Here is a 22,934-nt window from a genome sequence, read left to right as displayed (position 1 = left end):
GCCAAACGATCTCCCAAGATGGCTGTGCCACCTTGCATTCTCATCATCAAAGTCTGTGGCTCCAGACTCCCTGCAACCTTGCGATGTCTGTCAAGCACAGGTGCAGTCCTCTATGCATGCTTGAACAGGAGACCTGAAGTCGGCATGCAGTAGAGACAGCTGCATTTCTGTGCCGCACCAGCACACTCCACAGCAGCCAAGCACAGGATCACGTGACGTGTCCCTCCGCAGATGGCACCAGCGAGCTGAGGTGTGCGTGTGGACAGCAGAGTATTAGCCTTTAAAATCTGAGACCGGCGGGCAGTCGGGGTGGCTCAGTGGGTCAAAGGGCGTGTAGATGGCCGTGCAAACTTGGCCATCTACATGAGCCCTGGTACCCATGGTGGAAGGAGAGAACCAACTCCTGAAAATTGTTTTTTAAGCCAGGCTCGTAGCACATGCCTGTGATCCCAGCACTCCAGGAGGCAGGGGGAGGTGGATCTCTGTAAGTTCAAGGCCAGCCTGGTCTACAAAGCAAGTCCAAGACAGCCAGGGCTATACAGAGAAACCCTCTCAAAAAGAAAGTGTTCTTTGATCTTCATATGCATGACTTGATACATTGCCCCAAACATCTCACAGACACACAAAAAAATTATGATAAATTTATCCCCATTGGAAATAATGATGAGATGGACATGTTCAGGCTGGGGTTCCCATAGACTCAGCCTCAAAAGGAAAGAAATTCTGTCGCTTTAAATAATACAAATGGAGTTAGCCAGGTGTGGTGGTACACACCTGTGATCCCAGCTCTCTGGGAGGCAGAGGCAGGCAGATCTCTGTGAGTTCGAGGCCAGCCTGGTCTACACAGTGAGTTCCAGGACAGCCAGGGCTACGCAGAGAAACTCTTTAAAAAAACCAAAGAGAAACCAAGAGAAACTCTTAAAAAAACCAAAACCAAAACCAACCAAACAGAAACGCTACTGAAATTGAAATGCTGCAGGTCGGTACATCGCTACCTGTCCGCAGAATCTAAAACAAGCAAATTCATGGAGATAGACGAGACAGTGTTGGTTTGGGACAACAGAGGTAGGGAAGCAGGGAGATGAGACTCCGCTGGGAGGAGCAAGGGCTTTAAAAGACACAGTGTGATGGCTCCAGAGACTAGAGGTGCACTGTAGGGCAGGAGAAATGGCTCAGTGGTTAGCAGTGCCACCTGCTCTTCCCGAGGACTTAGATTCCATTCCCAGCACCACAGGGCAGCCACGATCATCTAACCTGGAGGATCCGATGCCTTCTTCCAGCCTCTGAAGGCACCAGACACACATGAGGCACAGACTTATACATAAGCAAAACACCCATACACAAATTAAAATAAAAAAATAGCTATACAAATACATTGTACTAAATCTTCTAAAGTAGACAAGTTAAAGTGTTCTTGCCACAAAAGTTACAGTCATCTGAGTTGATGGACGTGTTTGTTGGTTTGATTTAGTTTTTCTGCATGGTGTCCACAGTTACAGCCTCACTTCGTGCCCCACAGACACTTGAGACAGTCTGTCAATTTAAAATAGCATTTGGAGCAAGGAAATAACGCTGTGGCCTGTGGTGAGCACAGCCCGGCCGTGCTATGGCTTCCATCCGGCTTCTGCGGCGCCGCTCAGCATCTTTGTGAAACACAGAAACAAAAGCAGCGTGTCAACTGACCAGGTGTGAGGCGACAGAATGCTGAAGTGTGTTTTCTGTCGTCGTTAGTCCCCCTCAGAGGCAGCGACATCATCTTCATCATTTAACTGCCCTTCCCTTTCCTCCCCGTCATCGCCAGCACGTGCACATGCACTGACCCCTCGTCAGCGGTTTTACAGAGGAGTCATGGCCACTGGCTCCCACAGGAAGCAGCCTCGGTCAGGGCTTCTGAGCAGGGCAGGTTTGCCCTTGCCTGGACTGGCCATGTCTAGGTGACAAAAGTAAACGGATTACTGAAACAAGTAGAAAGGCTCCGTGAGCTTGACTGAGCGGGCCAGGTGGAAGAGTGAAACACGCGAACGAGTCTACAATCAGTGTGGGGACTGCAGGGGCGAGTCAGGGCAGTGGCTGAGGCCCAGGGTTGGGTGAGGGAGCCTTGCTAAGCCACTGCCCCAGTGACGGCCCAGAGGACAGTCAGGCAGAGGAGGAGCCTGCACCAGCTAGTGGCCTCCGTGGCCTCTCTGTGCACCTGAGGCTTGCAGGCTCAGATTAGGCCAGAAGGAATCTGAATTTCTGTCAAGCAGCCTGTTATTATCTTTTCTTCTTTTTTGAGACAGTCTCACTGTGTAGCCTTGCCTGGGCTGGAACCTGCTGCGTAGACGAGGTTGGCCTCAAACTCAACAGTGACCCACTTAACTTTTGCTTCCAGAGTGCTGGGATTAAAGGCATGTGCCAACATGGTGGCCTCCAAAAGGCTTTGAAGTGGAAGGTTCTGGTTTCTGAAAAATCTAAGCCTACAAGGCTTCTTTATATGTACATATTTCTAATGGAGTTTTGTTGAATTTAACCCTTTGGTAGGAAAGATGATTTTGCCCACGTGTCCCACAGTGTCCCAGCATTCCTGTGGACTATGTTATGACTGAATCTGAACTGCTTCCCACAGGCGTGAGTTCAAGCAGGCTGGGTGCCAGCTCCCCAGGCAGCTGTGTCTTGGTGAGATGAGGGGCTGAGGAAGCATCAGGACACAGGGCCTGTCTAACGGAGCTTAGTCTGGGGACAAGCCTCCTGCTTCTGCCCAGCCCCGTCCTGCCTCCCTGCTCTGCTCTGATGGGCGCAGCCTCCTCGAGACTCGGCTGATGCTGTGTCCCACCCTGCAGTGGAGGAACAAGCACCCGAGGGTATTCCAGAGGAGGACCCAGGTTCGACTCCCAGCACCCACCTGGACATTAATCAGTGCACCTGTAACTCCAGTGCCAGGCCTCCAACCCCCTCTTCTAATGTCAGCAGGCACCTAGTGCTCATGTACACAAACACATATGCAAACAAATCACCCATACATGTAAAATCTATGAACTGTTAAAAATTTTAAAAAGAATAGTGTATTGGCACCATGGGATAATATTTAGTCATAAAGGAGAATGAAATCCTGTTGTTGGCAGCAAGATGGTGAGACGTGCAATAATCCAGGTATAGACAGATGCCCTTTCTCATGGGCTGCAGGATGGGCGAGCCAGTGAAGATGCTTGCCACCAAACCTCACAGCTCCAGTTTGGTTTCCAGGACTCATACGGTAGACGGTAGAAGGAGAGAATGACTTTTGCAAGCTCCTCTGACCTCCACATCCATGTGTGTGTATGTGTACATACATAAATTTAAGTGCACCTAAATATAGAAAGTTGGGAAGAGAGAGTGGTGGGTAAAGGGGGGTGGGGTCGGATTAGAGCTTGTGATAATGATTGCACCCTGCATCCTGGTATGTAATTTATGCACGCTGAGTGATGGGATAGTTTTTGGTGTGTGGAACGTGGGGAGGGGGATGACAAGCACAAGGCTAGGGGATGCAGTTCAGATCCCAGAACCCATCAGAGTCAAATGCAGTGACCTGTAAGGCCAGTCCCTGCAGCAGGACTGGAGGGAGTCAGAGCCCCAAGCTCCTCTGCTCGGCTCACAGCAGTGAACAGGAGCTGCGAACAGGTAGACGGTGAGGACAGACAACCAAGATTCTCCTCTCCCTTTACAACTGTGCACAAATGGACCTGCACTCACACTCATGAATACACACATGCATACTCACACACACAAATATGCATTTGCACATAGATACACACTCATGAATATACATGTGCATACATGCATACACAAATAGAATTAAGAAAAAGAAACAAAAAGCAGAGAGCTTTCAAGTTAGGGCTTCACTTAATCAGTCTAACCATAGTTACCAGAGAAGCCAGGGCCCAGAACCCACAGAACGTGGGGAAAATGTATTTAAAAATTACTTTAAGGCAAGTTTTACCCTGAAACTCTTGTCTGGTATGCCTGAGGCCCTGGGTTTGTTTTGTTCCAGACAGGGTTTCTCTGTGCAGCCATGCTGTCATGGACTTGATTTGTAGACCAGGCTGGCCTTGAACTCACAGAAATCCATCTGCCTCTGCCTCCCGAGTGCTGGCATTACAGGAGTGCACCACTGCACCTGGCTGAGGCCCTGGTTTTGAAGCAGCACAGAGAGAGAGAGAGAGAGAGAGACAGACAGACAGACAGATACAGACACAGAGAGAGACACAGAGGGAAAGGATAGTGGGGAGCGAGAAAGGAAATGGGGAAGTTTTTGTTGTTGTTTGTTTTTAAAGGATGGAACAATTAAAAACAATGAAAACCCAGCTAGGAAACAACAACAAAGCCAGCCAGGCCTGGGACAGGGCAAGACTTAATTCCACCACGCCAAGGAAGAGGCAGGTGAGGCGCGTCTGCCTGAGGTCAGCCTGGTCTACATGGGCACTTCCGGACCAGAGAGCTATAGAAAGATCCTGTCTCAAAATATTTGATGTTTAGTCCTTTAAATATCAATGTGTTATTTGGGCAGTGAGGGCGTAGGCTACTATTTTGTTTTCTTTTTTGATGCTCTCTTTCTGCCTCCCACCCACCCGTGTGTGTGTGTGTGTGTGTGTGTGTGTGTGTGTGTATGTGTGTTCCTATTAATTGAGCCCAGGGCCCACATGCTGGTCAGCATGCACCACTGAGCTATATCCCTAGCTCTTCTCGATTTTCTTTTCTCTTTGAGACAGTCGCACTAAGTACCCAGCCTGCCTCAAACCCTCCGTGCAGCCAGCGCAGGCTGTGAGCGTGTGTCCTCCTCCCTCGGCCTCCTCAGTAGCAGACTGGGGCATCAGGGCTATTCTTGTTTTCTTTTTCCTTCCTTCACCCTGTGTACATGGCGGGGGTGTGTCTCCAGGTAGAGGACAACCGGAAGGCAATGTCGCTCCCTCCACCAGGTGAGGTCTGGCATCACGCTCAGGTTGGCTAGGTAGCGAGTGTCTGTACCCACAGAGGTCCTGCTGACCTCTTCTTGCATTTGTGAAAATATATTTTAACAGTTAAATTCAAAAAAACTTCAAAACCTTTAGGACAGGAACTAATTCACTCTAAAAACACTTTAAACAAAAAGATGATTATCAAACATTCTTATAAAATATTTATTCCAGTAAAAATTCACAGTGTGGTGTATACAGGAAGACTGATTCAGGTAAGATAATCAGGGGAGAGCCTTTAAGAGCATAGTCATTTTGATGAAATTCAAAATAATTTTACATAAGATAACTTAATTAAAAATAGTGCCACTCCATGTAAATAACATAAGACCATACAGGTCATCAAGTAAGAAAAATCAACCCTTTATGACATACGTACTTATAAATACAGCTCTAATTCAGTTCTCACAAGCACACATTTTATCCCCTAAAAAGAAAACCTCTTTCTTCTTATTTCTGTGAAAATTATTCAGTGTTTTAACTGTTTTTTTTTTTCACAAGTAAAATATATTTCAGACAGCTACTGAGCAACCAAATGAACTCTTCAAATGGGAGTTAATATGTAAATTATTTGTATGAAGGCAAGAATGGCTAGATATTGGGACTCTGGGAAAGAGGGGTGGCCAGCGAACTCTGGAGGCCTTCCTCCCGAGAACACCATGTGTGGACATACAGCTCTTGTTGGACACCCTTCCTCAAAGGTAAGCTTGAGTACGTGTGTGTGCACACGAACACACAGACAGATAGACAGTCAGACACACACACACACAAACACACAGACACAGACACACACACAGACACAGACACACACACAGAAAGACAGTCAGACACACACACAGACACACAGAAAGACAGTCAGACACACACACACACTCACTCACTCACACCAGGAAAATAAAGATTTAAAAGCTCCTGGCCTGAACACAGTCTCAGCCTCTGGGCTTCCTATGTGGAGAGACCCCCTTTCTGCTGGAGAGCCACTGCAGAGCCGGCCCCTACCCCGTCACCCTTCCTCCCGGAGGCTGGCCAGCCCTACTCTGCCCTTTCCTCCTGGGCCTCCTGCCTCCTGGCACTGAGGATGGTTGGGCCAGGTGCTGTCTCCTCTTGCTCCTCCTCAGACTCTGACTCAGACTCGTCATTGTAGAAATGAATGGTGGCTTGCACTGGGAAGCTGGCCAGCACTTTTTCTCCAGAACTCTGCAGGTATTCTTGACGCTTTGAAATGGGTAAGTACAATCTAATATTAAAGAAACAAATCAACCATTAATCAACCTAAAAAAAAAAAAAAAAAAAAAAAAAAAAGGACCCAAGCTCCCACCAGGAGCCCTCAAGGGCCCCTCATTCCTGCCTCACTTCTGCCTCCCAGGTTCACAGTGCTTTGTCAGCTACCAGAACAAGGGCTCCTGCTGGGGGACTCTGGGCTCTAGTCCTAAGAGAGCGGCTCTCATCCGATGGGTGGACACCTGAGCCCTCCTGGAAGGTGGATGCTCGTTCTCGTCCACGGGTACACCACCGAGGGTAGGAATGTAGCTGCTGAGCTTCGGAGGACCCTGGCCTGAAGGAGTAACTGACTGTCCTAGACCTGAAGAGAAGGGGCGGAGGTCTCACCACAAGGAAGGGATGGACTTGGGGAGAGACAGAAAGAGTTCGAAGGAGAGAGGGAAGAAAGAGGGAGAGGTGGGGAGGGAAGAATCCGGGAAGAGAGAAGGGGACTGAGAGAGGAAGCAGGCTGAGAAAGAGAAAGGGGAAGAAGGGAGAGGGCGAAAGGCATTGAGAAGAAGGAAGGAAGGAGGAAAGGAGAGGAGATAAGGGAAAGAAAAAAAAGAAGGAAAAAGTTTAAATACACAAAAGTTGGAACCCCCAAGTTTCAAGTTTTATAAAATTGGGGATTCTGGTTAAAATGGAAGGTATGTAAAAATAGCCCCCCAATTATCTTTTAATATTTTACTAATTATTAATTAATGTTCATTAATAAACTAATAATTGGAAACTTGTTAATTCATTTTCTTGTGGTCTTGTGAGGAAGTAGGGTTGTCAGTTGATTGCTGCTGATCTTACTTAGTGTCCTCCTTCCTGGAGAGGGGACAGGGCGAGAACACACCGGCTACCGGCTGTGTGTGTGTGTGTGTGTGTGTGTGTGTGGGTGTGTGTGTGGCACTAGACTACACTGGCTACCAGCTGTGTGTGGTGATGCTTAGCTTCCTAAGGGCCCAGCTGACCAGCGCTCTCCAGGCGCCTGAGGCAACATCTGGAGACACTTTTGACTGACACAACTGAGGGAAAGCGCCTGGTGTTCCTGGGCGGGGTGGGGGGGGGCGAGGTGTGTGCTGTCAAATCCCGAGCTGCTGGGTCAGTCCCCACAGCACAGGCTGAGGTGGCTGTAAGGTAGAGCCCTGCAGTAGACAGAGCACACGCAACCCTCCTCACCACTCGCGTGAAATCACGAGAAGAGTCCAGATATGTAACAAAATACCTTGAAATTCCTTGGTAAGGAAACAAAATAATACTAGAAAATATATTTAATTCTCCACTTTGTTGAAAATGCTAATGTGAGCGGGGCATGGCAGTGACATGTTCAATCCCAGCACCCAGGGAGACAGAGCAGGTGGAGCTCTGTGAGTTTGAGCCCAGCCTCATCTATAAAGAGAGTTCCAGGACAGCCAGGGCTACACAGAAAAACCCTCTGGAAATCGCGCCGCAAACCAAAAAAAAAAAAAAAAAAGAAAAGAAAGAAAGTAGTCTAGATATCACACACTCTTTACCTGACAGGGTGCTGGAACCCAAAGGCTCCCGTTGATCCCACTGCCTGCTGGGTCCCCCAAGGCTCACACTGTAAAGACAAGCGTGTGGACACACAGATGTGGTCAAGGAGCCCCCGAAGGGACCGTCCCGACGCTGCACCCCACCACAGCTGCTGGAGTGCCAGCCTTGAGGCTCAAAGGCTTCCCCGTGTCTCTAAGGCTGCACTTCCTCCACAGGTGTCCCCAGTGTCCAGCTCTGGGAGGGCTCAAATGCTTCACCGTGTCTCTAAGGCTGCACTTTCTCCACAGGTGTCCACAGTGTCCAGCTCTGGCAGGGCTCAGGCCGTAAATCTTCCCGTGTGGTGTGGTGCATGTGTGTGTGTGTGTGTGTGTGCGTGTGTAAGTGTGTAAGCGTGCTTGGCCATGCCTGTGTTTGGAGCCAGAGGTCTTGAATGTTTCCTGTCCCTCTCCGATAAGGATCTTGAGGCCCGGTTTCTCACTGAAGTGGGGTTTTGACTACTTAGTTAGGCTGGCTTGCTAGAAGCCTCCAAGACTCTTGTCCCAGTCCTGATGCACTGTCAGACCAGCTTTGTGCGTGGGGCCTCGGGATTAAATTCTGGTCCTCAGGATTGCACAGCAACCACTTTTCCCACAGAGCCATCTCCCCAACTCCCTGGCCCTAAGTTTTATATAAACATGTAAACATTTTTGTGTATGTGTTTGTAGGTAAATATAGATGCATACAGATATATATGAGACACAGAAGCAGAAGGGCAGGAAGGGGAAGGAAGGAGACTAGGAGGGGAGATTCTAGGGAAAAGAGGACACAGGAAAGGAATACACATTTCATATTTGAAAAAATGTCATTATGAAGCCCAGCACTATGAGCAGATGGCGATGAGAATTAACGATGATGATGAAGAAGATGTAAAGACATGGACCCCTTCTTTCACGTCTTGTCATCTCGTGCTTTATGCCGTGTTATTGGCATATGTGTGCATTTTCCACAGCCTCGTGACTGTAGAATCCCGGGACTTTCTGGTACAGAAGCGCCCACCTCCTTCCTCTCTCTGAAGGAGAGCAGGAAAACAGAGGACACAGAAAGGGAGCCCAATGTGATGACCCAGGGCCTAGAGCTTTGCCAGCACTCACTGCTGACACTGGGCTTGGTCTGGAGGACTGCAAATAGAGGCTGATTTCAGGGCCCTACAGAAATCCTGGGGAGCAACTTTAAGACGGGTTCAGTAGCTTAGTCTCCAGAGTCTGCATCTTGAGAATGTTGGTGACCTCGGGGAGCTGCACACCAACTACCCTGAAGTAAGGGTTGCTGGGCACGGGTCTAGGTAATAGGTGCTAAGGTGGATGTGATGGGTGGGAGAGAGAAGGGACTACCACAGCGTCTCAGCAGCACCAGCACCCTGTGGCCGCATGCACATGCAGAGCCTGTCAGGAAGCAGGAAGTCAAGGTCCAGACTCAGCCGGCCCTACCCAGACTCTGGGCTCTGAACCTGAGTGGATTTGGCCTGAAGCAGAGTCAGGACGTCCAGAGGGCTAAGGAGCAGGAGTTGCATTCTCTGATAGCTTCACAGAGTGGGTTCTTTGGGATTCCATACAGTTTAGTGTGAGCTGGATGAGGGACAGGACAAAGCTGCCAACAAGGACTCAGAAGGCTATGATCCAGCTGCTCCCGGTGCTATTCCACCTGTAGGAGACCTTGGCGACTGTGTTCATATGTGTGTGTGTGTGTGTGTGTGTGTGTGTGTGTGCATCTGTGAGTAAACCGTCTGCAGGCTGCCCCTGCAGATAGTGCAGAGCTTCGGTGGTGTTCCTCCATGATCCACCTGAAGAGCTACACTTCGTCCGTGAGGGTCTTGGGAGCACAATCCTTCACACTGTTCGGACTCTTCAGAGCGATGGGAAATAACTTCCGGCTTGAGCTGGATGTAATATAAGCGGCCCCTAGGCAGGCTCTCACACTCCAGCAGTTGTGTCCTGTTGCAGGTGACCTCTGGTGGGCAGCATGCATGCTGCGGGCAATGGCAACGGGCAGTACAGTTCCCACCAGAGCAAGGTGCGTCCTCAGAGTGCCTGGGCCTGACTAGACCGCGGTGTGCGACACCTGTTCGTGAACTGTAGAACCCTAACCCACGAACATACTGCACTCTTAGCTTCTTATGCCATGGTTTTTTTTTTTTTTTTTTTTTCCTTTTTGACTTTTAAAGACAGGCTCTCTCACCACGTAGCACAGGCTGACCCAGGCTGGCCTCCCGTTTTCAGAGAGCTTCCCAGGCGCTGGGATGATGAGCCACCACACCTGGCTTTCAAAGGATCTTAGTAAAAGGTTGGCTCTCACGGACGGAAATTCTGAGACACTCACACTTTGGTAATTAAGTGGGACTAGGAAGGTAAAGCAGCTAAGAACTGTTTAAGGCGTGTGCACTGCACTAAGCTCCGGAGAACAGGCTCCAGCCACGTACCTCTGACTGTATGGCTGTGCCGGGAGCCTGCATGGCAGGACAGGTCCCTGGCAGTGTGGACAGTGCACAGGACAGATGTGTACCGAGGCCAAGAAACATCTGCTTGTCATCAGACATACCGGTCCCTGCTCCATCCTCAGGACCAATCCTTCTTCAGCTGCATGGAGACTAGGACTGAGGAGTTTCTGGTTTTGCCAAGAGTGGGTGTCATCAGCTAGAAGCCCTGCAGCCCAAGCCCAGGGCACCATCCTGCTGCTCAGACCGACTGAGGCAGGGAGCCAGAGGCTACGACAGCATTCTGGCTAGAGCTGGGAATTAGCTCCCTGGTAAAGCCAGAGCCTCGTGACAAAGACAGACCCAGGGGTGGACCCCAAGCTCCAGCCCTGACGGGGGTGTGGGAAGGCAGCCAGCTCCATAACCTCACAGAGCGTCAGGCTGCCGGCACCCACCAGATCCAGGGCTTAGCTGCTTTGTGCAAAGTGCAGTCAAGTAGAAAGGAGCTGTGCTTGAACATCCCCACAGGAGGCATTCTCGTCACAACAGAAGCGAAGCCACTGGCCTCAGGCCCTGCACCGTGCAGTATTTCTAGTCTCAAGCCCAGCTGAGAGACCGAAGTTTGCTTCACTTAAAGGAAAACTTTAAGTGAGTCATTTGTTGAGTTTCTCCTTTAAAATCTTACTTTTAAGAACTTGAGTCTGAATGCAAAAGAATAGAGGGAAAATACCAGACTTGACTTTTCTTACCATATCACACGTCTGTTCATTAAGCTATATCCCACAGGTGTGGTATAAACAAAATGTGTGGTCCTTTCTGGGCTACCTCCACTGGTTTAAAAGTCAGTTTAGTTTTGAGAGTATAACAGATGCAAGCCAATCATCACCTTAATAAGTTAAAGGCAATTAACTGACAATGCCAAGATGAAGGAGCAGTGGCGGCAACTGCCCCTGCCGGCAAAGCCCCTGCTTGAGTGTGTTTGCACAGACAGCAGAGGCTCCTCCAGGGGTTCTTGGGGACACGGCCGGCCGTAATGGCTTCTAAGGGGCCAGACAACGGCTGGGGCTCTTAACTGCGCCTTCTGGGCGCTGAGGTGGGGGTCTGCCTTCTTTGCACGGTGGCGCACAGACGGCTTTTCTCTAAGGCGCTGGGTTTTGCACCTTCCTTCCACACCTGCGGTTCCCCTACGTAATTACCAGGACAGCTGTGTCCTGGAGAAGCCACCAGGAGCCCAATGGGCCCTTTGGCGCCTCTGCTCCCTCAGCCCCTGCCTGGCAGCCGGGCTTCGGAGACCTAGCAGCGGCAGACCTGTCCGGTTTTTGTTTGCTTTTTAACTATTCCAGCCATGGTGCCGCTTTCTGGCCTGGCCGTTGCCCGCATCCACACCTGGCTTACCGGACTTCCAGATCTGGTCAGCGCGGCGTCTCCAGGGGGCGGCACCCACGGTCTCCACGGGGCTGGGACGGAACTGGAGACGAGCGGGAGCGGCTGAACGCGGCGCCCCTCGGGGTCCCGCGCACAGCGCCTCCCCGGCAGCCCCGGGCCCGCTGCCGAGCACGCGCTGGGAGGTGAGCCCGCACGCGGCGCTGCCGGGTCATCGAGGCGACCTCTCCAGCCGGGGGTGTCCGCACCGCCCGTGCGAAGCCTCCTTCAGCCGTCCGTGCCCAGCGGCGTCTCTTCCGCGACGCCTGCCCGCCCCTACCCCGGCCGGCTCCCTCCGCCTTCTCACCCGCGGGGCCTGGGCTGGAGGCCAGCAGGGGAAGGGGACGGCCGGGGTGACGCGCCGTTTGGGCCTTCTGCAGCTTTGCCCGGGCTGGACCGACCTCAGACTCAGGACTCCCGAGGGGGCCACGTCTCCCAGACGCCCGCGCGAGTGTGCGGGGTCCGCCCCGGGCCACCGCAGCCTCACCTCCCCGGGCCGCAGCCTCACCTCCCCGGGCAGCAGCCTCACCTCCCCGGGCCGCAGCCTCACCTCCCCGGGTCACCACAGCCTCACCTCCCCGGGTCACCACAGCCTCACCTCCCCGGGCCGCCGCAGCCTCACCTCCCCGGGCCGCAGCCTCACCTCCCCGGGCCGCAGCCTCACCTCCCCGGGCCGCAGCCTCACCTCTCCGGGCCGCGCGGCAGCAGTGGCCGCCCTGGATCGTCATCCCCAGGACAGCGGCGGAGACGTCCCCGCGCCTCCCGGGCTCCGGCCGCTTCGGGTCTCATCGTGCGGCGCACGCGGGTCCCGCAGCCCGACGGCGCCGGGTCCTGCTAGCCCAGCACCCTCGCCCGCCGGCTCGCTCCCGCCAGGTTTAAACACGGGGGCGGGGCGGGGAGCCGGGAGCCAGGGAGGGGAGGGGGGAGGGCAGGGGAAGGGAAAGGGGAGAGGAGGGGAGGGAAGGGAAAGGGAAAGGGAGAGGGGAGGGAGGGGAGGGAAGGGGAAGGGAGAGGGGAAGGGAGGGAAAGGGAGAGGGGAGGGGAAGGGCGAGTAGAGGGGAAGGGAGAGGGGAGGGGAAGGGAGAGGGGAGGGAAGAGGGCAAGGGAAGGGAGAGGGGAGGGAAGAGGGCAAGGGAAGGGAGAGGGGAGAAGAGAGGGGAGGGGAGGGAAGAAAAAGAGGAAGGGAGAGGGGAGGGAGGGGAGAGGGCAGGGGAAGGGAGGGGAGAGGGAGAGGGGGAGAAGGAAGGAGAGGGCAGGGGATGGGGCAGAGGGAGGGGACGAGCAGGGGGGGGGGGAGGAAGAGGGGAAGAACGGGAGGGAAGGGGGAGGGCAGGGGAGAGGGCCAGGGCAGGGACGCGGGACGCTGCGGAGGAAAGCGAGGGTGGAGCGCAGCCTAGAGCTGCTCACGGAGGAGGCCCACCGGACGGCGAGAGCACTGAGTGTCCAGAGAAGGGACAGAGGAAAGCCCGGGGGCCGCAGGCGGAGCGGGAAGCGCAGGACAGGACAGATGGGGCGTCCCCGCTGCCCTCAGGTTCTGATCCGCGAGCGTCCGGCCCTCCAACCCCGCCCCCCCAGAGTCCCCCGCGAGACGTGGGTGTGGGGCAAACCGAGGGTCCGTCCGGGACAGCCCCACGAGTGGGTGACAGCAGGGTGCGACGAGAGCAGGCGGGGGCGCCTGAAGACGGGGGTGGGGTCACCAGCCGGGACCCCTGGGCACCCCTTTTCCCACTAACCTGTTCCCCAGTGCGTGGGAGGGCCGCGGCTTGAGCCGCATCGTTTAAATTGAGTGACTGTTTTTAAAAACCAAAGATGTTCGGGGAACAAAACTCCCCCTACGGATTATTTAAGAGTTGGGAAATATTTAACCGCATTTAAAGGCAGACAGAAAAGTGTGAGAAATTACAACCTGATACGCACAATTAAAAGCCCTTGGTGATTTTAGTCTGTTGGGGGAGGGGTGGGCAAAAGAAGGTACAGAGCACAGCGGGTGTCCGTTGGTTTTTGTCTGCTCGTGGGTGCCCTTTAAGGAAGTTTGACGCGGGTACAGTGAGCTCAGAAGTTCTACTGCAGTGCAGCACCAAAGGCTTCTTCTGAGAGTGAGAAGAGAATGACAGCCAATAGCGAATATTGAGTGGGGGCATTCCTTCTCTGAGGAGAGGGGAGAATGGGTGTGTGTGGGGAGGCTGGAGGAGTGGAGAGGGCATCCACCAGGATGTAAATTAATGGAGAAAAAAGGATGAGGGAACATGGTACAGCTAATAAAAATACATTCATATGAAGCCGGGTGGTGGTGGCACATGCCTTTAATCCTAGCACTTGGAGGCAGAGGCAAGTGGAAAGGATCGCTGTGATACTGGGGCCATCCTGGTCCACAGAGTCTTACAGCCTAAGGCTACACAGAGGAACCTTGTCGAAAAGAAACTAACTAATTTTCACAGGTCTTTCATTTTCTCTTCCACACTCCTGTATCCAATTCTCTGGGAGCTTCTACCAAGTTCTGGATACTTCGAAAACAGATAAAACATTTTCTTAGATTTACTCGTTTTATTTTGTGTGTGTGTTGCCTGTGTACATTGTCTGTGGTGCTATCCGAAGTTACAGGTGGTTGCTAACCACCTCGCTGGTGGCTGGGAATGAACCAGGTCCTGTGCAAGAGCAGCAAGTGTTCTTACTGGCTGAGCCATCGATCGCTCCAGGCCTTAGATAAAGGCTAGAAAGGGCTTCTGACAGGATTAATTTGTTTTCACAGTTATTTATTTATTTACTTATGTATTTATGTGTATGGGCAGGGCATGTGGAGATTGGGACCTCTGTCCCCCATATGGAACCTGGGGACAAACTCTTTGGTGGCAGCATCTTTTCCACACACACTGGCCTCCATCACCCACTTCATCTCCAGAACCTCCCATCATCATCCAACTGTGAGGCTGTCTCTGCTGGGAACCTTCAGGCTCCCGTCCCCCACCCTGGGCCTGCAAATCAGGTGTTGTCCTCAGTCTGCAGATTCAGAATCTCCTGTCAGGGGCCCAGTGATGGCTCAGGGGCCTGTGACTCAGCTTGCAGACTGTGGGATTTAAGTATTCACATCTTGGCAGGCTCTCCAGGAGCTCTGCCACCTCTTCTGCTTCTGTGGGCCCATGCCTGCCCCTGGGGAATACCTGCGCCCATACAGTTGAGTTTGGCTGAAGAGATGGTTCAGTGGTTAGACCCAGGTTCAATTTCCAGCACATGGCATCTCACAACTATATGTAATTCACACCCTCACACAGACATGCATGCAGGCAAAACACCATTGCACAGGAAATTTTTTTAAAGTGGAAGAAAGTGGCATTTAGAGAGATTAAATAAGCTCTGGAAAATCACTGGTTAGAAACCCAGGATTGAACAGCACCAAAAATAATGGCAAAAGGTCGCAGCTCAGCACTTGCGCTCTGCAGCACACATGGCAAGCTCTCTTCGCTCTTTCCGTTGTTTTACTTCTGCTAAGAGAAATGTAAGATCTTTGTGGTCAAGGCATGAGCAGTTTGAGTAACAATATTTGCTTACAGTTCAAGGTATAGAATAAGTGTCCGCAGGTCCCCAGCTACCTTGATATATGCTGAATAAATGAAACTTTGAGAAGGTGAAGGCTAGACCCGACACCTTAACAGATGAGGACCAAATGTCCACGTGGGTTCTGCAGCTGACTCACTCTCCAGGAAAGAGGAACTCGTCAAGTTCAGCCTCTGTGTGCACCAGAGGATGCCTAGCATTCAAGAGGCCCTAGGCTGACCTCTTGATTGGATCTTTAGTCCTACAAAATAGACAAACAAATTACAGCAAAAGAAATCCACAACCAAATCATGGAGAACGCAAAGGCCTTTGTATCTGAGTGTAATAACTTCCCAAACTCTGAGTCCAGGGAGATCTCTACACAAGAGAACGTCACTTGGCAGAAGAGACAGAAAGTTCGCTGGGCACATGGCATATAATCTAGGAAAACCTACCCAATTTCAAGGGTGTCAGTTCCGCCTCAGAATGTGAGGTCGGAAATAAGTGGAGCTCGTATTTCGAGCTCTCTCGTCTTTAATTAAGAAATCTCGCTCACATACTGACTCATGAGTTCTTAGAGACACAGAGAAGATGTCCATCAGAGGTTTCCTCCAGGAGGAAACCAAAGCCAAAACATCTAAGAGGGTGGAGTGTTTTTACATAAACAGTGCGGAGGACCAGCAAGGAAGCGATAATTTCCGTTCCTTCTGTTTGCCTTGGCCTTGCTTCCTGTTATCTGTCCTTCAGAGCCTTCCACAGCTCTGGAAGCTGTTTTAGAAGCTCTCAGATGCCATTATTACTCATTATGTTATTGTTTTTCTTTCACTGCTGAGAATCAAACTCAAGGCCTCATACACGCGTGCTATTACTCTACCTAAGAATGACACCCTGCGTTCAGGATTTAAAATAAAATTGACCTATTTACACAGCTGTGGGGAGGGCTTGCACGGCAGTGTGCGTGTGCACTCCCTTGTGTGGGGAGGCGAGGCGGCAGCTTTTCAGAGTCAGCCATGTCCTTCCTTGATGGGTCCGGGGGGTGAACGTCGGTTGGCGGGCTTCCTGGCCAGCGCCTTTATCTTGGAGCCATCTTGTCCAGCCCTCGGGATTTTCCGAAATTCAACAACTAGAGTGTATTTGTTCCATCGACATAAGAGATGTTTTAGGTTTAAATTTTGTGTGTGGCATTGTTTTTTTAAGTTACATAATTTAAAATTTCCCATCCTGAACCTTTTGAGGGTGCTGACAGCCTCCTGCTGCCTCCCTATGGCTCCCCCCGGAGATTTCCTCTTGTTATACTGAAATTCTTTTCTTAAATTTTATTTATTTATTTTATGTATGAGTGCTTTATCTGCATGTACACCTGCACACCAGAAGAGGGCAGCAGATCTCATTATGGAGGGTTTTAAACCACCATGTAGTTGCTGGGGATTGAACTCAGAACCTCTGGAGGAGTCCTGTGCTGAGTCATCTCTCCAGCCCTCTGTTGGCCTTCTTAAACAGAACCTTCTGCGGTACTTTGAGGACCCCCCCCCCCCCCGGCATTAAGGTCGAGCACTGACCCTCAATGGTGCTGTTTGGAAGGTTGGAGAGCCTTAGGAGGCAGAGCCGGGTGGGAGGACGGGGGTCACTGGAGGCCAAGCTTTGTGGTCCGTCCTGTAGCCCCACCCTAGTTCCTGTCTGCTCTTGACCATGTGACCAGCTGCTGTGCCTGCCCACCCAGACTCTGGCACCCACCATCCTTTCTGCGTCTCTAAGTCAGGTTGGTTTAGGCTTAAGATGGTTGCTCATGTGTGTGGAGCCACATGGCCTTTGTCCATTTGTGACTGGCAGGAATCATTTAGCATTCTCAGAGTCCACCCATATTGCAACATGGGTCACAATTCCTTCAATTTTTTTCACATTTATGTATTTGTTGGTTGGTTGAGGGGTGAGATGCAGTGTTCATGCCGTAGGACAACTTGTAGGACAGGATTCGCTCCTTCTGCTCTGTGGATCCTGGACATTGAACGCAGGCAGACAGCAGCAAGCACCTTTTTCCTGAGCTGTCTTGATGGTCCAGTTTTCCTCCTTGTTGATGCTGAGTGTTGTTCTACTGGTCGCTCTTCACGTAATCTCCATTTCGTCTGCCTTTGGCACGGTCCTGCTTTGGTGCAGAAAGATGTGCTAACTCTCCCTCCCTCATGAAGGTCGCAGCCAATATACCTACAACAAAAGACAAGTCAACAAGAGAAAAGCATCGCAGTGCACTTGCTGTGGACAGCTTCAGAAGTGAAGATTCAAAAGATCCCTGTGATGATTTGAATCTAAAGTACCTTACAGGCCCGCGATTAGACGGCTTGGTCCCCAGCTCATAGTGTGTCCTCTTTCGACCACAAAGCTAGCACCTAGCTCAGCATTTTATCACTTTACATAAGATTTGGAGTCTACAATGGTCCTGGAACCAATCCCCCGAGTATGCAGACAACAGCTGCATCGGCGTGGAGAACACGGAGGGGGGGGAGAACAACTGCTTCCTCTGATGCGTCCTAGAAACGTGCATGAATGTTCTAGCCTTTGAAAGCAAAGCAAATCAGGCCAGTCTTGGTGGCACACACCTATGCCTGAAGCGCTCAGGAGCTGAAGGCAGGAAGACGGCAAGTAATGCCACCCTCAGCTAACAACAATCCCAGGCTGGCCTGGACCAGAACAGTGACAAAAAGAAACAACAGGGCCCAGGTGGCGCACGCCTTTAGTCCCAGGAGGCAGAGGCAAGCGCATCTCTGAGTTTGAGACCAGCCTGGTCTATAGCAGGAGTTCTAGGACAGCCAGGCTACACAGAGAAGCCCTGTCTCAAAAAAACCAAGAAGAGAGAGAGAGAAAGACAGAGAGAGGAAAAACAAGAAGGGAGGAAGAAAGCAAGCAAGAAAACAATTTCTGTGTGTTGTGTGTGGGTGAACTTGACTGCCCTTAGGTGACAAACACAGTAACCCACCAGACTGACATCTCTCCGGGGTCCAGAGCTAGCACGTCAGCTCAGCTCAACAGGGCGATGCAGGCCTACAGGCACAACTACGGGCCTTGTGACACAAGGTGGTATTTCCCCATGTCCGTATTCCAGCAAGCAGTTCAGGGCGTGTGTGTGTGTGTGTGTGTGTGTGTGTGTGTGTGTGTGTAGGGGAGTCTATGCTCGCTCTGATTCAGCAGTGTAGACTCAGTGGTCTTTGGTCGATAGAAACGGATTCTCTTAATCATGGAGGCTGGGCATTCCACACTGCTGGATTCCATGTCTGCTGAGAACCTGTTCACAGATGTTAGCTCTCCCAGTGATGGAGAAAGGTCAGCCACCCCGGGGCTTCTTCTGTGAGGGGCCATACTAGTCACTTTTCTTGTTTCTGTGATCAAATCCCCAATGAAAACAACCTAAGGGAGGGGCTTTTATTTTGACTTACAAGAAAGAGTTCAGTCCATCAAGGCACAGGAGAGCAAAGTGAGGTCACATGGTACCACAGCCTGGGCAGAGAGAAGTGAATGCTGTGAGCAGCTTTTCCTGTTTTTATTTAGCCTTGGATTCAAGTCAGGGAATGAATGGTGCAATCAATCTTTGTCTGAGGGAGGTCTTCTCACCTTAATTAGCCCAGTATTGGAATTCCCTCGTGGGTGCCTGAAAAGGAATGTCTGCTACATGCCTCTAGCTTCTGTAGAGTTAGCCATCAAATTCGCCACCTCAGGCTTCACTGCCAGGAACTAATCGCCTCCCAGAAAGCGGAAGCCTCCTCTGACCACCCTGAGAATCAGGCTTTAACGAACTTGGGGCTAGGGGAGGGGAGGACACACATTCGGTCTATAACACGTTGTCTAGTTGTCTTTCAGGATAAGGCCCACAAGGCTGCATGCATCACATTTGCTAATGTCCTAGTGGAGACCTGATCACATGGCCACACTCATTTGCCAGGGCAGCAGGGAAGAACAGGCATTGTTTCCTTACCCTGCACCACGCTGTGCAGAGGAGAAATCTGAGCAGATAGAGAAATCTGCTCTTGCTGGCGCTAGGGCACGCTGCCAATGGGGAACAAATGGATGGAGTCACTGTGCTCCAAGGAGCAGTGGGTCTTTAAAGGCGCCACTGAAACATTCTTTTCCATTTATTTTTGCAGTGCAAGTGAACCACGGCCTCATGCCTGCCAGGCAACTGTTCAAGCACTGACCCTATTTAATGAATCTGCATTTTAAAATTACTCTTGTTTTATTTATGTGTGTGTGTCCTGTATATGTGTCTGTGTGAGACTATGTGCATGTGTGTGAGTTGTCCGGAGACCAAGAGAAAACGTGAAATACTTTGGAGCTGGAGTTACTGGTGTCTGTGAGCCATGCCATGTGAGTGATAGAATCTGAACTCCGTCCTGTGGACACTCGTGAGCTCTCTCAACCACCGAGTCATCTGCCTATCTGAGACAGGGTTTCTCTGTGTATTCTTGGCTGTCCTGGACTCAATTTGTAGTCCAGGCTGGCCTTGAACTCACAGAGATCCGCCTGCCTCTGCCTCCCTCAGTGCTGGGAGTACAGGTGTGCACCACAGCACCCCGCCGGCTGGCATGCTTACCTACCCTGCTGCTGAGACATCCTCTCACTGGTGTGAGACCCTACTTCCTCAGGATTCCACTGTAGACCGAAGGCCAGCTGCCACATCTAGCCCGAGGACGGAAAAACTTCGGCCTTCCCATGGAGACACTGCCATTGTTGGACTGGCCGGACGAGCCGCAAACCACCCCAATTCTCTCTGTATATACACAAAAATATGAACGTTTATATGAATAGATATTCATTCTATCAGCTGGGACTGCAGACGGGTACCACTATGCCTTGGTATATTGCTATTATCGATGGGGGCTTGAATAGGTACCCTATAAAGGACCATGTATAAGATTGTATGCTGCTATAAGAAAATGCCCAAACCCAGGTAATGGTTGTGGAGACTAGGAAGTCCAAGCTGTGGCGGCAGCATTTGGCGCAGGCTCTTGGCTTCATGGTAAGGAGGAGTGTGTCATGTAGCCACAAACAGCAAGCTGCCAGCTCACTCGGTAGGTAGTTCTGCCACCAGCCACCATCTTGCTGCCCACCTATCTTGCAAATGCTCCACCTTCAGACGTCAGGAACAAGTGAACTGGGGAGTTTCCAGCATGTGAATTTTGGGGGACACACCCAAGCCATAACAAGGAAGAAAATATTTTCGTTGATCAGAACTTTTAATATTACATTTTGTAACTTTGGAAAGTGTTTCTAAAAAGCTAAATCATAGACATGGGAAAAAATCAAACAGCGTGTCCCCTGGGAAACTAAAATGTGCTTAATTCAGTGTATATGCCAATATAAATGCCAAAGATAAGCAGCAGAAATAGCTCAGCTTCAGGCAGTCCCGAGCAGTGCGGTGTCCGCCCAGAGCTCGCAGAGAAGGTGAAATCCACCAGTCAGCAGGATTCCCTATCTCACCCAGCCTGGAGGTTCAGCTGCTCTTTTCTGAGCACCCATTCTCCAGTCTCATCATTCTACACCTGGGTAGAGCCACAGCCTTCCCCTCCTGAGCCTCTCGTGGCTCTGATCTGCATGACAGCCTGCCTTAGACGGTTTTCCAGTGCTGCTTTTCGACCTGACACATCTGGTGAGGCTGGGAACGCAGGTGAGCGGCAGAACACTCACTGGCAGTGCAAGGCCTCGGATTCAGTTTCTAAATCCAGTGTTACTAACCCTAGAGAACCAAGAAACCAAACCTGAAAACACCAGTCAGACGCCTGGCCATACCACACCTGAAGGTCCTAGGCCTCGGAACTGGAAGTTACGGGCTTTTGTTAACTTTTGTTAATTTGGTTGCTTTTTGAGACAGGTTCTCAAAACTCCTGGCAATCCTGTCTCAGCTTCCTCAGTGCTTGGGTCTCAGGTATGAGCCACTGGGACGTGGCTGTAACAGTTCAGCTCCTAACAAAAGCAGCTTCAGAGTTCTCTGCTTTTGGATTCTAAGGCCACCTTAACTCAGAAACACATTCCCAGTTTAGAAATAGCTTGTCAGCTCCTTCAGCATTACCTCCAAGCCAGCTGGGTCAGGGGTTGGGACTGGACCCTGTAGGAAGTGAGACGTTGACGGTTTCTGATTGTTGGACACTGACCAGTGGCCTAGCCAGGGAGGGTGGAAAAGAGGAGGTGGAAAAGGATGGGAGGGGGCTGGCCTGTGCTGGAAGGTACGCTCTCCAAGCCTGCAGCTGCTGTCCTTTTCCCCTGGCAAGGTACTTCAGGGTTTCAGTGAGGATTTGTGCTCTGTGCCCCGTGATGCTGCTGAGTGTTGGAATTTTGGAAGTTGCCCTACAACATCTTCATCCTGGAGACCCAGCACTCCTCCCTCTGCACCCATGTAACCTTTTGGGACAGGAACCTAGCTGATCCACTGCCAGGGCCCCTCTTCCCCCTAATAGCCTCAGATGGCTCAGGCCCGTGAGGAGCACTGGCTGGAGAGGGCCAGAGGCGTACGCTGCCTCCTAGGATGATGTGGGAGCACACTTCAGTCTGCCTTTTCTCTGGGATCTCATGGGTGATGAGTGACACCTACAGGGTCCTCCAAATGGAAAGGGCCACAGGATCTGGCTGTTGGTATTACCTTGCGTTGCAATTGAGTGCTGAAGCAACTAAGAGAGAGAAAAGGTTGGCATGGCTCAGGGTTCTGGAGGGCTCCGTCCAAGGTGGGAACGTGCTGTTGCTCTGGGTCTCTGGTACTGTTTAGCAACAGTGGGCCGTGTGTTCATGCCAGTCCCTTACAGGGTGAACCAGGAAAACCAGAGAGGTCTAGAGGCCTCAGTCCCGCACTGAGGCAGAGGCAGAATCTCTGTACATTCAAGTCAAGTCTGTCCACATAGGGAGTTCCAGGCCAGCCAGAGCTGGGAAGAAAGACCCTATCTCAAAACATAAGTAACAAAGAAATGAACGGACAAAAGATTGGCTAGTAGACAAGCCCTTGGCAGTATTCTCTTGACTAATGACTGATGTAGCAGGGCTCAGCCAATGTGGCTGTCCTACACTTGGACAAGTGATCCCGGGTTATATAAGCCAGCTAGCAGAGCAAGGCAGAAAACACCGCCCCGCCCCACCCATCCGCCTCTTCATCAGTTCCTGCCTCCCATCTCGCCCCCACGGCGTGGTGGGCTACAAGTGAAAGCGGAAAGGAACTTTTCTCATGTACTAGCACAATACTGCATTTCTACAGTATCAAATAGTCAGCATTTACCCTTTCTGCAACACCAAGCACTTGGCTTTCATCTTTAGTAAATGATAAAGTTCCAAGTAGCCAAAGAATTATCTTGCAGTTTGTGGTGAGTAAATACCTCTCTACATCTGGGTTATGTGAAAATTTCCTAGGCGAAAGAGGTGCTATCTTCAGGAGTGGAAACAGTTTGGGAAGCGCTGTTCTAGGGGCCTACTTAAGCCTGGTTTCTCACGTGGGTATCTCCCAATTCCGACAGGATGCGCAGAAATGAGGGTAGCTTTGACTCCGACTCGGGGCTGCCATCTTAAGTGGGGCGGGCTTTTCCAACTGCACCAGCTGGCTTAGGAACTGAATTGCTAGATGCTGGGTGGGAAAACTGCGCAACTGTCTTCTGGTGCTGGAAAAAGACGCCGCCGGGTGGTACCCGGAGGCAAACGTGTCTGGCACGCTGTGCAGCGCGAAGGCAAGCCTGGCTTTGCAGGGGATGGGGAGCTACGGATCCGGACTGCAGGGGCGGATCCCGGTGCGGGGCGCCGCAGCCCGGCTGCGCGTCCCCGCGGCACAGGCAGCTTTGCGC

General features: G+C 51.5%; 1 protein-coding gene and 1 long non-coding RNA gene across 8 annotated transcripts; both read right to left on the bottom strand.

Annotated features, from left to right (window-relative positions):
• Window positions 1–5,118: 5,118 nt before the first annotated feature.
• On the bottom strand, window positions 5,119–12,605 carry Ripply3 (ripply transcriptional repressor 3). Of its 6 annotated transcripts, none has more exons than XM_060370783.1 (5): window positions 12,287–12,603; window positions 11,575–11,647; window positions 7,730–7,797; window positions 6,321–6,696; window positions 6,081–6,204 (listed from the first exon to the last, which is right to left on the bottom strand). In XM_060370783.1, the coding sequence occupies exons 1-4, from the start codon at window positions 12,388–12,390 to the stop codon at window positions 6,336–6,338; spliced, it is 606 nt and encodes a 201-aa protein (XP_060226766.1). In that variant the 5' UTR covers window positions 12,391–12,603; the 3' UTR covers window positions 6,081–6,204; window positions 6,321–6,335. The 6 variants fall into 6 exon arrangements, with proteins under 6 accessions (XP_021512832.1, XP_060226767.1, XP_021512833.1 ...); XM_060370781.1 differs by having other exon boundaries at window positions 6,083–6,204; window positions 6,357–6,696; window positions 12,287–12,605; XM_021657157.2 differs by lacking the exon at window positions 6,321–6,696 and having other exon boundaries at window positions 5,119–6,204; window positions 12,287–12,551.
• Window positions 12,606–14,514: 1,909 nt separating this feature from the next.
• On the bottom strand, window positions 14,515–22,864 carry LOC132648613 (uncharacterized). Of its 2 annotated transcripts, XR_009587054.1 has the most exons (4): window positions 21,755–22,864; window positions 19,716–19,888; window positions 18,561–18,621; window positions 14,515–17,334 (listed from the first exon to the last, which is right to left on the bottom strand). It is a non-coding gene; the product is annotated as an uncharacterized LOC132648613 (long non-coding RNA). The 2 variants fall into 2 exon arrangements; XR_009587055.1 differs by lacking the exon at window positions 18,561–18,621.
• Window positions 22,865–22,934: the final 70 nt, after the last annotated feature.

Source organism: Meriones unguiculatus, chromosome 17 (genome assembly GCF_030254825.1).
Source record: "Meriones unguiculatus strain TT.TT164.6M chromosome 17, Bangor_MerUng_6.1, whole genome shotgun sequence".
Lineage (NCBI taxonomy): Eukaryota > Metazoa > Chordata > Mammalia > Rodentia > Muridae > Meriones > Meriones unguiculatus.
Note: the sequence above shows the minus strand (reverse complement) of the source record. Positions and strands in the feature narration are given on the sequence as shown.